This window comes from Juglans regia, chromosome 8 (genome assembly GCF_001411555.2).
Source record: "Juglans regia cultivar Chandler chromosome 8, Walnut 2.0, whole genome shotgun sequence".
Lineage (NCBI taxonomy): Eukaryota > Viridiplantae > Streptophyta > Magnoliopsida > Fagales > Juglandaceae > Juglans > Juglans regia.
This window is the reverse complement of record NC_049908.1, coordinates 30,372,062-30,387,786: the sequence shown is the minus strand read 5'-3', so window position 1 is coordinate 30,387,786 and position 15,725 is coordinate 30,372,062. Positions and strand designations below refer to the sequence as shown.

The following is a 15,725-nucleotide window of genomic DNA, read 5'->3' as shown; positions in this document are numbered from 1 at the left end:
GATTTGAAAAAATAAGATGAAACTTTTCTAAAATAGTTTTCAAATAAAAAAGCTCATTGCATAAATATGGAATTTGACATATTTTTGTGAACTATTATAGCATCGCAAATGAATATTTACAATGGCATGATATAATGACTTTGTATCCTTGGGAGCTCCGTTGAGAATACGAGGAAGATGTTTCTAAAATTACATAGGTGATAGATATCATTTTTCTTAATAAAACAAATTAAGGACTAAAATCAGAGTCAAAAGAAAGAAGTACTCTATATCAAAAGGCTTGGAATATATTATATATATATATATATATATATATAATAAAGTATAGTTAGACAATGTCCTTTAATAGTATGTTCCTTCGAAATTTAAAGTTTAAATTATTGAGTGTAAATAACTTTTAGGAATTATTGTCTTGGGAAACCTTTCCTTGAGTAAACTTTTACTCGAGTTATATGAAATACACGTAAAAAAGGACATGTGCATCCTCCAAATTAGTTGGAACTTAATTCTCAATAGTTGTTCCAATAAAAATAAATTATAGCTAATAATACACTTGTTCCCATGTTTAATTTTGCCTATTTTCAAATTCAAAGCACTGAAATTTTGATTTTTTAACTAACATGATGGACTTAATCCTGCAGCTTTCCTTTCCTAGTTTGCAAAGCCTGCGGCTGGGAGGTCTACCCAGAATAAAGCATGTTTGGAGTAAAGAAATCTTTAGGTTTCCAGATCTACTTGATTTACATGTTGCCAGATGTGAGAATTTGAAAAGTTTGTTTCCAGCAGCCGTAGTGGCTACAAGTCTAACGCAATTGAAGTCTCTCAAGATAAGAAATTGTGAGGTACTGGAGGAAATTGTCCAGAGAGAAGACGGGACGGATCCAACAACGAGGTTTTTACTCACTAGCCTAACTTTGCTAAGCCTTCATGGGTTGCCAAAACTCAAGCGGATTTTTCAAGGGGTGCGTACTTTGGAATCGTTGTCATCTAAGGAATTACAAGAGCAGGGAGGCACACTTTTCAGAGTTAATGAGGTAACACCATAACAGTTCGATCAACCTCTCTCTATCTTAAAATTTAGGGCAATAGAACTGCTCATTGATTTATTTTGGATTAATGGTACAATTATTGTCCAGTTATTTTAAAAAATAGTAAAATTTGTTATTAAAAAGAGTGATATAAGATATAGTAATGGATTAGAGATGCATGCGCACTATTTTTAAGAAAGTGGTTTATTATTAGAATATTAATTTTTCTGTATTCTATATTTATTTACTTTTTTAAAAAGTAATGTATAACGCTTACACATTTCGTGATTGTAAATATTATTTTTTATTAAAAAATCAATCTTTTTTCCTATAAATTCTATATTATCTTTTTCAAAATAATTGTGCACTTAAAAATTCTCTTTATTTTGCCATATGTAACGCTACATTAAACGAGAATAGGGACTTAAAAGGTATCGGTGTTATATTTTTTTGTTTTTTATTAAAACATTTTTGTGAATGTTTAAAAAAATATTAAATAATAAACATACAAATGCTTTTTTTTTAATAAAAAACACTACCGTACACTTTATCAGTACATTTTGTATGAGAAAGTAAATTTTCCAAAATTTCCATGTAAATCTATGTCTATAGATTCTCTCTCTCTCTCTCGTGGATTTTTTAAGGAAAAAGCTAAAGTGACTTGGGTCTTGATGATGGGTACAGCAATCTTTTTTTTGTTTTTTTTTGTTCTTTTTAACTTAATGATTAAGATAATATTTCTTTAATGACGCTTCTAATTCATGTATTCTAGGCTCAAAGTTTCTAGGCTAATATATATGACACTCTCATTTGTTTTTACAAACGAGATGAGATGAAATAAATTAAGATAAAAGTTAAAAAATTAAATAAATTATTATTAGAATAAATTATTTTAATATTATTTTTATTTTGTGATTTGAAAAAATTAAATTGTTTATTTAATTTTCTATAGAAATTTGTAAACATTATAATGATTATATGAGATAAGATGAGAATAGTTGTGAAAACAAACAAGCTTGATTTGAATAGTGAATTAAGAGATGAAAATTAAAAATTGAATAAAATATTGTTAGAGTATTATTTTTTAATATTATTTTTATTTTGATATTTGAAAATATTGAATTTTTATTTTATTTTGTTTGAAAGTTTGAAAAAAATGTAAGAAAAAAAAGTTCGAAAGTTTGAAGAAACCATAATCTTGAGTCATAAATGTTAGATTTGAAAAAATAAGATGGAACTTTTCTAAAATAGTTTTCAAATAAAAAAGCTCATTGCGTAAATATGGAATTTGACATATTTTTGTCAACTATTATAGCATCGCAAATGAATATTTACAATGGCATGATATAATGACTTTGTATCCTTGGGAGCTCTGTTGAGAATACGAGGAAGATGTTTCTAAAATTACATAGGTAATAGATATCATTTTTCTTAATAAAACAAATTAAGGACTAAAAACAGAGTCAAAAGAAAGAAGTACTCTATATCAAAAGCTTGGAATATATATTATATATATATATATATATAATAAAGTATAGTTAGACAGTGTCCTTTAATAGTATGTTTCTTCGAAATTTAAAGTTTAAATTATTGAGTGTAAATAACTTTTAGGAATTATTGTCTTGGGAAACTGTTCCTTGAGTAAACTTTTACTTGAGTTATATGAAATACACATAAAAAGCTTTGTCAAGGACATGTGCATCCTCCAAATTAGTTGGAACTTAATTCTCAACAGTTGTTCCAATAAGAATAAATTATAGCTAATAATACACTTGTTCCCATGTTTAATTTTGCCTATTTTCAAATTCAAAGCACTGAAATTTTGATTTTTTAACTAACATGATGGACTTAATCCTGCAGCTTTCCTTTCCTAGTTTGCAAACCCTGCGGCTGGAAGGTCTACCCAGAATAAAGCATGTTTGGAGTAAAGAAATCTTTAGGTTTCCAGATCTACTTGATTTACATGTTGCCAGATGTGAGAATTTGAAAAGTTTGTTTCCAGCAGCCGTAGTGGCTACAAGTCTAACGCAATTGAAGTATCTCGAGATAAGAAATTGTGAGGTACTGGAGGAAATTGTCCAGAGAGAAGACTGGACGGATCCAACAACGAGGATTTTAATCACTAGCCTAACTTCGCTAAGCCTTGATAGGTTGCCAAAACTCAAGCGGATTTTTCAAGGGGTGCGTACTTTGGAATCGTCGTCATCTAAGGAATTACAAGAGCAGGGAGGCACTCTTTTCAGAGTTAATGAGGTAACACCATAACAGTTCGATCAACCTCTCTCTATCTTAAAATTTAGGGCAATAGAACTGCTCATTGATTTATTTTGGATTAATGGTACAATTATTGTCCAGTTATTTTAAAAAATAGTAAAATTTGTTATTAAAAAGAGTGATATTAGATATAGTAATGGATTAGAGATGCATGTGCACTATTTTTAAGAAAGTGGTTTATTATTAGAATATTAATTTTTCATATGTATTCTATATTTATTTACTTTTTTAAAAAGTAATGTATAACGCTTACACATTTCGTGATTGTAAATATTATTTTTGATTAAAAAGTCAATTTTTTTTCTTATGAATTCTATATTATCTTTTTCAAAATAATTGTGCACTTAAAAATTCTCTTTATTTTGCCATATGTAACGCTACATTAAACGAGAATAGGGACTTAAAAGGTATCGGTGTTATATTTTTTTGTTTTTTATTAAAATATTTTTGTGAATATTTAAAAAAATATTAAATAATAAACATACAAATGCTTTTTTTTTAATAAAAAACACTACCGTACACTTTATCAGTACATTTTGTATGAGAGTAAATTTTCCAAAATTTCTATGTAAATCTATGTCTATAGATTCTCTCTCTCTCTCTCTCTCTCTCTCGTGGATTTTTTAAGGAAAAAGCTAAAGTGACTTGGGTCTTGATGATGGGTACAGCAATCTTTTTTTTGTTCTTTTTAACTTAATGAATAAGATAATATTTCTTTAATGACGCTTCTAATTCATGTATTCTGGGCTCAAAGCTTCTAGGCTAATATATATGACACGCTCATTTGTTTCTACAAATGAGATGAGATGAAATTAATTGAGATAAAAGTTAAAAATTGAATAAATTATTATTCGAATAAATTATTTTAATATTATTTTTATTTTGATATTTGAAAAAATCGAATTGTTTATTTAATTTTGTATAGGAATTTGTAAAAATTATAATGATTATATGAGATAATATGAGAATAGTTGTGAAAACAAACAAGCTTGATTTGAATAGTGAATTAAGAGATGAAAATTAAAAATTGAATAAAATATTGTTAGAATATTATTTTTTAATATTATTTTTATTTTGATATTTGAAAATATTGAATTTTTTATTTTATTTTGTTTGAAAGTTTGAAAAAAATGTAAGAAAAAAAAGTTAGAAAGTTTGAAGACACCATAATCTTGAAAAAATAAGATGGAACTTTTCTAAAATAGTTTTCAAATAAAAAAGCTCATTGCGTAAATATGGAATTTGACATATTTTTGTGAACTATTATAGCATCGCAAATGAATATTTACAATGGCATGATATAATGACTTTGTATCCTTGGGAGCTCTGTTGAGAATACGAGGAAAATGTTTCTAAAATTACATAGGTAATAGATATCATTTTTTTTAATAAAACAAATTGAGGACTAAAAACAGAGTCAAAAGAAAGAAGTACTGTATATCAAAAGCTTGGAATATATTATATATATATAATAATAATAATAAAGTGTAGTTAGACAGTGTCCTTTAATAGTATGTTCCTTCGAAATTTAAAGTTTAAATTATTGAGTGTAAATAACTTTTAGGAATTATTGTCTTGGGAAACTGTTCCTTTAGTAAACTTTTACTTGAGTTATATGAAATACACATAAAAAGCTTTGTCAAGGACATGTGCATCCTCCAAATTAGTTGGAACTTAATTCTCAACCGTTGTTCCAATAAAAATAAATTATAGCTAATAATACACTTGTTCCCATGTTTAATTTTGCCTATTTTCAAATTCAAAGCACTGAAATTTTGATTTTTTAACTAACATGATGGACTTAATCCTGCAGCTTTCCTTTCCTAGTTTGCAAACCCTGCGGCTGGAAGGTCTACCCAGAATAAAGCATGTTTGGAGTAAAGAAATCTTTAGGTTTCCAGATCTACTTGATTTACTTGTTGCCAGATGTGAGAATTTGAAAAGTTTGTTTCCAGCAGCCGTAGTGGCTACAAGTCTAACGCAATTAAAGTCTCTCGAGATAAGAGATTGTGGGGTACTGGAGGAAATTGTCCAGAGAGAAGACGGGACGGATCCAACAACGAGGATTTTATTCACTAGCCTAACTTCGCTAAGCCTTGATGGGTTGCCAAAACTTAAGTGGTTTTTCCAAGGGGTGCGTACTTTGGAATCGTCGTCATCTAAGGAATTACATGAGCAAGGAGGCACACTTTTCGGGGTTGATGAGGTAACAGTCCAATCAACCACTCTCTCTCTCTCTCTCAAAATTTACAGCAATGGAAGTTGGAACTGGTCACTCACAATTCATTTATGTCAGAGTAATGATAATATAATCTTATATTATATAAGTATTATATAGTTATTTAAAAAAAAATGTAAGATTTATTATTAAAGAGAATAATATTATATATAATTATGGATTGAAGAAATGATCTATATTTCTTTTAAAAAAAGTGAAATTTATTATTAAAAAATTAAAATTTTCTTATATATTTTATGTTTTTTTAAAATAGTAAGCGACCTCTAGGTATTCTAAGACTATAAATATTATTTTTCTATTAAAAATTAATTAATTTTATATAAATATCTTATTTATTCATTTTTTTTAAAATAATTATACAATACTTGCAAAGTCTCTTTATTTTGCCACATGGGATGACAGCTACCTCAAACGAGAATAGGGACTTGAAAGGGTATCTGTGTGTATATTTTTTTATTAAAATATTTTTCTGAATAATTTTTAAAAAACATATTGAAAATAAACATACAAATTAATTTTTTTTTTTAAAAAAGGCACTAATCTGGATTCTGTACACTTTATCAATACATTTTGTATATGGAAGTATCATTTTCCATTTGAAACTTCTATGTAAATTTTTGTCTATAGATTCTCTCTCTTGTGGATTTGTTAGTGAAAAAGCTAAAGTGGTTGAGACTTGGGTCTCGATGATGGGTTCAACAATTTTTTTTTTAATTTAATGATTAAGAAGATATCTTTTAATGTTATGATTTTTTTAAAAATATTTAAAGATATAAAAGAATGAATGAAAAAAAATAAAACATTTAACCTTATCGGGATCCATCCTCAAGCTACATGGGTGTAGCACTATTCATTTGTTAACGACGCTTCTAATTATATGTATTCTAGATTACTATATATGACACTAAAATATTGTTTCAATAGTGAATTGAGATTTTTTTTAATAGTGACTTGAGATGAAAATAGTTGAGATGAAAATTAAAAATTTATTAAAATATTGTCAAAATATTATTTTTTGATATATATTATTTTTTAGATTTGAAAATTTTAGATTGTTTATTATATTTGTATAAAAATTTGAAAAACTTGTAATGATTAGATGATATAAATTAAGTTAGTTTTAGACAAGACCTAAACATGCATGCAGCTCCACAAACCAATTTTCTCTACTCTGCCTTTAATTGAAGCAATTGCCATTTTTTTTTTGTTTTATTGAAACTTGTAATGACTTCATCCTGCAGGTTGCCTTTCCTAAATTGACAACATTTTATCTATGGAATCTACCCAAAATAAAGCATGTATGGAGTAAAGACCCCCAAACAATTCTGAATCTACAAAAAATTAATGTTTCGAAATGTGCGAGTCTTAAAAGTTTGTTTCCAGCCTCAATCGGTACTTGTCTTGAGCAATTGAAGGAAATTAGAATTAATGATTGTGGGGTACTGGAGGAAATTGTTGAGGCTGAAGGAGGAGAAGCAATGGGAAGGATGTTGGAGTTCGAGTTCCCTCAAGTAACTTCTTTGGTTCTTGAAAATTTACCGAGACTTGAGTGTTTTTACAAGGGACTGCATATATCAAAATGGCCGATGCTGAAAAAGATATCGATTGAAATATGCAAGAAAGTTGAGGTATTTGCTTCAGGACTTGTGAGTTTTGAAAAAACAGTTGAAGAGAGGCAGGACTCTCAGATATCAATTAAACAACCCCTTTTCTCAGTGGATGAGGTAAGAGATTATAAATTATTTAGCTCTATTAAGATTTTCCTGAAAGTGAATGAAAATTTTACAGCCCAATATTATAAAATCATTTTGATATCTCTTTAATTAAGTTGATGAATTTAGTTAATTAATCTCTTTAAATGGTATTCTTAATCATAATATAAAAATTATTAAAAAAATACTCCGTTCTCCATATTCTATATATCATGTTTATAAAAAATAAAAATAAAAACATATACCCATATTAAGCATATGAATATTTTCGTGTTTTTTATTATTTAAAGTTTTTATGTATTTTTTTATTATTTTAGCCAGTCACATTAGATTATCTATCATTTTAGCTAAATTATAAAAATAATAGTTTTAAATTTATTTTGTTATTTCTTTATTTTAAGCCCTCTTTGCCTACCATAAATCCAATTCAAAATCCAAATAGAATTTTACACCAGAGATTCAAAAGCCAAGAAAGAAGCAAGAAAAAAACAAATTAAAAGAGGAAAAGGCCCAGTTTCGCTTGTTGAGTACTGAAACCAGAAAAAAAAAAAAAAAAAAAAAAAGGAGAAGGTAAAAAAGAGAAAAAAAAAGTGGGTTTCAGCTCAAAATCTGGAAAAGAGGGTTATGATTATGATAGAATTCAAGTTCCGTCTATTTAATTTAATTATTTTAACTACCAGAAAAGGAGATAGTAAAATATATGATTTGTGTTCATGTATTTTATGATATCTTAAACTGAAACTCAGTGTTGTGATGAATTTGACAGATGTCATTCCCGAGCTTGGAGTCATTGGTCATTTCAAAATTGGAGAAGTTGGAAATTATTTGGTACGGGACAGTCGCCGCAAGTCTAACTACACTAAAAATAAGTGATTGTGGTTCGTTAGAAGATGTATTTGAACAACATGTGGGGCAAAATGACAGCTTTCCAAATCTACTTGATATTCATGTTAAGGGATGTGAGAGTTTGAAAAGTTTGTTTCCAACAGCCTCAGCGGCTACAAGTCTAACGCAATTGAAATCTCTAGAGATAAAAGATTGTGGGGTAATGGAGAAAATTGTCTCGAGAGAAGACACGACAGATCCAACAACTAGGATTTTATTCACCAGCCTAACTCGTCTAAGCCTCGAGGGGTTGCCAAACCTCAAGTGGTTTTTCCAAGGAGTGTGTACTTTGGAATCGTCATCATTCAAGGAATTACATGAGCACGAATGCACACTTTTCAGGATTGAAGAGGTAACACTGCAACAATCCAATTAGCCTCTCTCTCTCTCTCTCTTTCTCAAAATTTACAGCAATGAAACTGCTCATTCACAATTTGTTTATGTTGGAATAATGATACATATAACCCTGTATTATATAAGCATTATATAGTTATTTTTTTTAAAAAAAGTAAGATTTATTATTAAAAAGAGTAATGCTATGTTTAATTATGGATTGAAGAAATGATCCATATTTCTTTTGAAAAAGAGTAAAATTTATTATTAAAAAATTAATTTTTCGTATATGTTTTATATTTATTTATTTATTTTAAAATAGTATGCGACGTCTAGGTATTCTTAGATTATAAATATTATTTTCTTTTAAAAAATTAATTAATTTTATATAAATATCCTATTTATTTACTTTTTTTTAAATAATTATACAATACTTGCGAAGTCTCTTGATTTTGCCACATGGGATGACGCTACGTCAAACGAGAATAGGGGCTTAAAGTGGTATCTTTGAGTATATTTTTTGGGTTTTCTGATTAAAATATTTTTCTGAATAATTTTTAAAAAACATATTAAATAATAAACATACAAAATTATTATTTTTTTTAAAAAAAACACTAATCTGTACACTTTATCAGTACATTTTGTATGTGGAAGTATCATTTTCCATCTGGAACTTCTAAGTAAATCTATGTCTATAGATTCTCTCTTGTGGATTTGTTAAGGAAAAAGTTAAAGTGGTTAAGACTTGGGTCTCGATGATGGGTTCAACAATTTTTTTTTTAATTTAATGATTAAGAAAATATCTTTTAATGTTATGATTTTTTTTAAAATATTTAAAGATATAAAAGAATGAATGAAAAAATAAACATTTAGCCTTATTGGGACCCATCCTCGAGCTACACCCTCGATGGGTGTAGCACTATTCAGTTGTTAACGATGCTTCTAATTACATGTATTCTAGATTACTATATATGACACTAAAATATTGTTTCAATAGTGAATTGAGATGAAAATAGTTGAAATGAAAATCAAAAGTTGATTAAAATATTGTCAAAATATTATTTTTTAATATATATTTTTTTAAGACTTGAAAATGTTAGATTGTTTATTGTATTTTCTTTAAAAATTTGAAAAACCTGTAATGATTAGATGATATAAATTAAGGTAGTTTTAGACAAGACCTAAACATGCATGCAACTCCACAAACCAATTTTCTCTGCTCTGCCTTTATGTCTGTATATTTTTTTATTAAAATATTTTTGTCAATAATTTTTAAAAAATATATTAAAAATAAACATAGAAATTATTTTATTTTTAAAAAAAAGGCACTAATCTGGATTCTGTACACTTTATAATTACATTTTGTATGTGGAAGTATCATTTTCCATTTGAAACTTCGTGTAAATTTTTGTCTATAGATTCTCTCTCTTGTGGATTTGTTAAGGAAAAAGTTAAAGTGGTTGAGACTTGGGTCTCGATGATGGGTTCAACAACGATGATGGGTTCAACAATTTTTTTTTTTTAATTTAATGATTAAGAAAATATCTTTTAACGTTATGATTTTCTTAAAAATATTTAAAGTTATAAAAGAATGAATGAAAAAAAAATATATTTAGCCTTATCGAGACCCATCCTTGAGCTACACCCTCGATGGGTGTAGCACTATTCATTTGTTAACGACGCTTCTAATTACATGTATTCTAGATTACTATATATGACACTAAAATATTGTTTCAATAGTGAATTGAGATTTTTTTTAATAGTGAGTTGAGATGAAAATAGTTGAGATGAAAATTAAAAGTTGATTAAAATATTATCAAAATATTACTTTTTAATATATATATTTTTTTAGACTTGAAAATGTTAGATTGTTTATTGTATTTTGTTTAAAAATTTGAAAAACTTCTAATGATTAGATGATATAAATCAAGGTAGTTTTAAACAAGACCTAAACATGCATGCAGCTCCACAAACCAATTTTCTCTGCTCTGCCTTTAATTGAAGCAATTGCCATTTTTTTTTTTTTGTTTTATTGAAACTTGTAATGACTTCATCTTGCAGGTTGCCTTTCCTAAATTGACAACATTTTATCTACGGAATCTACCCAAAATAAAGCATGTATGGAGTAAAGACTCCCAAACAATTCTCAAGTTTCAGAATCTACAAGAAATTGATGTTTCGAAATGTGCGAGTCTTAAAAGTTTGTTTCCAGCCTCAATCGGTACTTGTCTTGAGCAATTGAAGGAAATTAGAATTAATGATTGTGGGGTACTGGAGGAAATTGTTGAGGCTGAAGGAGGAGAAGCAATGGGAAGGATGTTGGAGTTCGAGTTCCCTCAAGTTACTTCTTTGGTTCTTGAAAATTTACCGAGACTTGAGTGTTTTTACAAGGGACTGCATATATCAAAATGGCCGATGCTGAAAAAGATATCGATTAAATTATGCAAGAAAGTTGAGGTATTTGCTTCAGGACTTGTGAGTTTTGAAAAAACAGTTGAAGAGAGGCAGTACTCTCATATGTCAATTAAACAACCCCTTTTCTCGGTGGATGAGGTAAGAGATTATAAATTATTTAGCTCTATTAAGATTTTCCTGAAAGTGAATGAAAATTTTACAGCCCAATATTATAAAATCATTTTGATATCTCTTTAATTAAGTTGATGAATTTAGTTAATTAATCTCTTTAAATGGTATACTTAATCATAATATAATAATTATTAAAAAAATACTCCGTTCTCCATATTCTATATATCAGGTTTATAAAAAAAAAAAAAACATATACCCATATTAAGCATATGAATATTTTCGTGTTTTTCATTATTTAAAGTTTTTATGTATTTTTTTATTAGTTTAGCCAGTCACATTAGATTATCTATCATTTTAGCTAAATTATAAAAATAATAGTTTTAAATTTATTTTGTTATTTCTTTATTTTAAGCCCTCTTTGCCTACCATAAATCCAATTCAAAATCCAAATAGAATTTTACACCAGAGATTCAAAAGCCAAGAAAGAAGCAAGAAAAAAACAAATTAAAAGAGGAAAAGGCCCAGTTTAGCTTGTTGAGTACTGAAACCAGAAAAAAAAAAAAAAAAAAAAGAAAAAAGAAAAGAAAAGAAAGAAGTTTCACCTCAAAATCAGGAAAAGAGGGTTATGATTATGATAGAATTCAAGTTCTGTCTATTTAATTTAATTATTTTAACTACCAGAGAATGAGATAGTAAAATACATGATTTGTGTTCATGTATTGTGTGATATCTTAACTAAAACTCAGTGTTGTGATGAATTTGACAGATGTCATTCCCGAGCTTGGAGGAATTGGACATTTCTAAATTGGAGAAGTTGGAAATTATACAGTACAGGGCAGTCGTCGCAAGTCTAACTACAATAAATATAAGTGACTGTGGTTCGTTAGAAGCTGTATTTGAACAACATGTGGGGCAAAATGGTAAGGAATCCCATGCTTTAACAGCAACTCAACGTCTAAGAAAGATGTACTTGAGTTCTCTACCAAAACTGAGAAACATATGGAATACCAAGGACTCCCGTCAACGCCATATGTACAGCTTTCCAAGTCTACTTGATATTCATGTTCAGGGATGTGAGAGTTTGAAAAGTTTGTTTCCCGCAGCCTCTGCGGCTTCAAGTCTAACGCAATTGAAATCTCTAAAGATAGAAGATTGTGGGGTGATGGAGGAAATTGTCCAGAGTGAAGACGGGATAGATCCAACGTCAACGAGGCTTTTTTTCCCCAGCCTAACTTTTCTAAGCCTTGGTAGGTTGCCAAAACTCAAGTGGTTTTTCCAATGGGTGCGTTGTTTGGAATCTTCGTCGTCCAAGGAATTACATGAGCAGGAAGGCACACTTTTCGGAATTGAAGAGGTAACACCGTAACAATCAAATCAGCCTCTCTCTCTCTCTCAAAATTTACAGCAATGAAACTGCTCATTCACAATTTATTTATGTCGGAGTAATGATACATATAACCCTGTATTATATAAGTATTATATAGTTATTTTTTTCAAAAAACAAGTAAGATTTATTATTAAAATCAGTAATATTATATATAATTATGGATTGAAGAAATGATCTATATTTCTTTTAAAAAAAGTGAAATTTATTATTAAAAAATTAATTTTTTCGTATATATTTTTTTATTTTTTTAAAAATAGTAAGCGACTTCTAGGTATTCTAAGACTATAAATATTATTTTTTTATTAAAAATTAATTTTTCTTATATAAATATCTTATTTATTTACTTTTTTTTTAAATAATTATACAATACTTGCAAAGTCTCTTTATTTTGCCACATGGATGACAGCTACCTCAAACGAGAATAGGGACTTGAAAGGGTATCTGTTTGTATATTTTTTTATTAAAATATTTTTGTGAATAATTTTTAAAAAACATATTAAAAATAAACATACAAATTATTATTTTTTTTTTTTTAAAAAAAAAAGGCACTAATCTGGATTTTGTACACTTTATCAATACATTTTGTATGTGGAAGTATCATTTTCCATTTGAAACTTCTATGTAAATTTTTGTCTATAGATTCTCTCTCTTGTGGATTTGTTAAGGAAAAAGTTAAAGTGGTTGAGACTTGTGTCTCGATGATGGGTTCAACAATTTTTTTTTTTAATTTAATGATTAAGAAAATATCTTTAATGTTATGATTTTTTTTAAAATATTTAAAAATATAAAAGAATGAATGAAAAAAAAAACATTTAGCCTTATCGAGACCCAGCCTTGAGCTACACCCTCGATGGGTGTAGCAGTATTCATTTGTTAACGACACTTCTAATTACATGTATTCTAGATTACTATATATGACACTAAAATATTGTTTCAATAGTGAATTGAGATTTTTTTTTTTTAATAGTGAATTGAGATGAAAATTAAAAGTTGATTAAAATATTATCAAAATATTATTTTTTAATATATATTATTTTTAGATTTGAAAATGTTAGATTGTTTATTGTATTTTGTTTAAAAATTTAAAAAACTTCTAATGATTAAATGATATTAAGGTAGTTTTAGACAAGACCTAAAAACATGCATGCAGCTCCACAAAGCAATTTTCTCTGCTCTGCCTTTAATTGAAGCAAGTGCCATTTTTTTATTATTATTAAAACTTGTAATGACTTAATCCTGCAGGTTGCCTTTCCTAAATTGACAACATTTTATCTATGGAATCTACCCAAAATAAAGCATGTATGGAGTAAAGACACCCAAACAATTCTCAAGTTTCAGAATCTACAAAAAATTAATGTTTCGAAATGTGCGAGTCTTAAAAGTTTGTTTCCAGCCTCAATCGGTACTTGTCTTGAGCAATTGAAGGAAATTAGAATTAATGATTGTGGGGTACTGGAGGAAATTGTTGAGGCTGAAGGAGGAGAAGCAATCGGAAGGATGTTGGAGTTCGAGTTCCCTCAAGTAACTTCTTTGGTTCTTAAAAATTTACCGAGACTTGAGTGTTTTTACAAGGGACTGCATATTTCAAAATGGCCAATGCTGAAAATGATGTCGATTGATAAATGCAAGAAAGTTGAGGTACTATTTGCTTCCGGACTTGTGAGTAAAGAAACAGTTGAAGAGAGTCAAATTAAACAACCTCTTTTCTTGGTGGATGGGGTAAGAAACTATAAATTATTTAGCTCTATTAAGATTTTCCTGAAAGTGAATGAAAATTTTACAGCCCAATATTATAAAATCATTTTGATATCTCTTTAATTAAGTTGATGAATTTAGTTAATTAATCTCTTTAAATGGTATACTTAATCATAATATAATAATTATTAAAAAAATACTCCGTTCTCCATATTCTATATATCATGTTTATAAAAAAAATAACAAATACCCATATTAAGCATATGAATATTTTCGTGTTTTTCATTATTTAAAGTTTTTACGCATTTTTTTATTATTTTAGCCAGTCACATTAGATTATCTATCATTTTAGCTAAATTATAAAAATAATAGTTTTAAATTTATTTTGTTATTTCTTTATTTTAAGCCCTCTTTGCCTACCATAAATCCAATTCAAAATCCAAATAGAATTTTACACCAGAGATTCAAAAGCCAAGAAAGAAGCAAGAAAAAAACAAATTAAAAGAGGAAAAGGCCCAGTTTAACTTGTTGAGTACTGAAACCAGAAAAAAAAAAGTTTCACCTCAAAATAGGAAAAGAGGGTTATGATTATAATAGAATTCAAGTTCTGTCTATTTAATTTAATTATTTTAACTACCAGAAAAGTAGATAGTAAAATATATGATTTGTGTTCATATATTTTGTGATATCTTAACTGAAACTCAGTGTTCATCATGAATTTGACAGATGTCAATCCCGAGCTTGGAGACATTGGAATCTCTAAAGATAAAAGATTGTGGGGTAATGGAGGAAATTGTCGCTAGAGAAGATGGGACAGATCCAACAGCGAGACTTTTATTCCCCAGACTAACTGTTCTAAGCCTTGATGGGTTGCCAAAACTCAAGTGGTTTTACCAAGGAGTGCGTACTTTGGAATTGTCGTCGTCCAAGGAATTAGATGAGCATGGAGGCACACTTTTCGGGATTGAACAGGTAACAGGCCAATCAACTATTAAAAAAAAAATTTGTGAATATCTTTTTAAAAAAATATTAAATAATAAACATACAAATGCTTTTTTTTTTTTTTTTTTTTTTAAAAAAAGCACTAATCCGTACACTTTATCGGTACATTTTGTATGTGTGGAAGTATTATTTTTCATCTGAAATTTTTACGTAAATTTATGTCTCTCTCTTGTGAATTTGTTAAGGAAAAAGCTAAAATTCACCGAGACTTGGTCTCGATGATGGGTCCAACAATTTTTATTTTCAATTTAAAGATTAAAAATGTATTTTTTTATAAGGGTATTGTGATTTTTTAAAAATATTTAAGTACATAAAAAAATTGAATGAAAGAAAAAAAGAAAAATGAGACATTTAGCCTTATCTGGACGGGCTACAGCACAACTCATTTGTTAATTATGACACTTCTAATCACATGTATTCTTGCCTCAAATTTCTAGGTTAGTATACATGACACTAAGATTTCGTTTTAATAGTAAATTGAGATGAGAAAAATTGAGATGAAAATTAAAAGTTGAATAAAATAATATTAGAATATTATTTTATTATTTTTATTTTCATTCTAAGATTTGAAAATGTTTATTTATTTATTTATTATATGTTGTTTAAAAATTTAAAAAAATTGTAATGATTAGATTATATGAATT

At 27.9% G+C, this 15,725-nt stretch overlaps 2 protein-coding genes across 3 annotated transcripts in view; both read left to right on the top strand.

Moving 5' to 3' along the window:
- The window catches only part of LOC109004516 (probable disease resistance protein At4g27220), a 963,953-nt gene that overhangs the window by 18,760 nt on the left and 929,468 nt on the right, over positions 1–15,725 (top strand). The gene's annotated exons all lie outside the window — the stretch shown is intronic.
- LOC108981814 overlaps positions 1–15,725 on the top strand; it is a 33,942-nt gene that overhangs the window by 11,959 nt on the left and 6,258 nt on the right. The window contains exons 6-14 of the mRNA XM_035692861.1: positions 642–1,034; positions 2,889–3,281; positions 5,116–5,508; positions 6,957–7,265; positions 8,020–8,490; positions 10,533–11,024; positions 11,764–12,351; positions 13,810–13,905; positions 14,806–15,051. Of these exons, the coding sequence (XP_035548754.1) occupies positions 642–1,034; positions 2,889–3,281; positions 5,116–5,508; positions 6,957–7,265; positions 8,020–8,490; positions 10,533–11,024; positions 11,764–12,351; positions 13,810–13,905; positions 14,806–15,051 (3,381 nt within the window). The remainder of the gene's footprint in view (positions 1–641; positions 1,035–2,888; positions 3,282–5,115; positions 5,509–6,956; positions 7,266–8,019; positions 8,491–10,532; positions 11,025–11,763; positions 12,352–13,809; positions 13,906–14,805; positions 15,052–15,725) is intronic.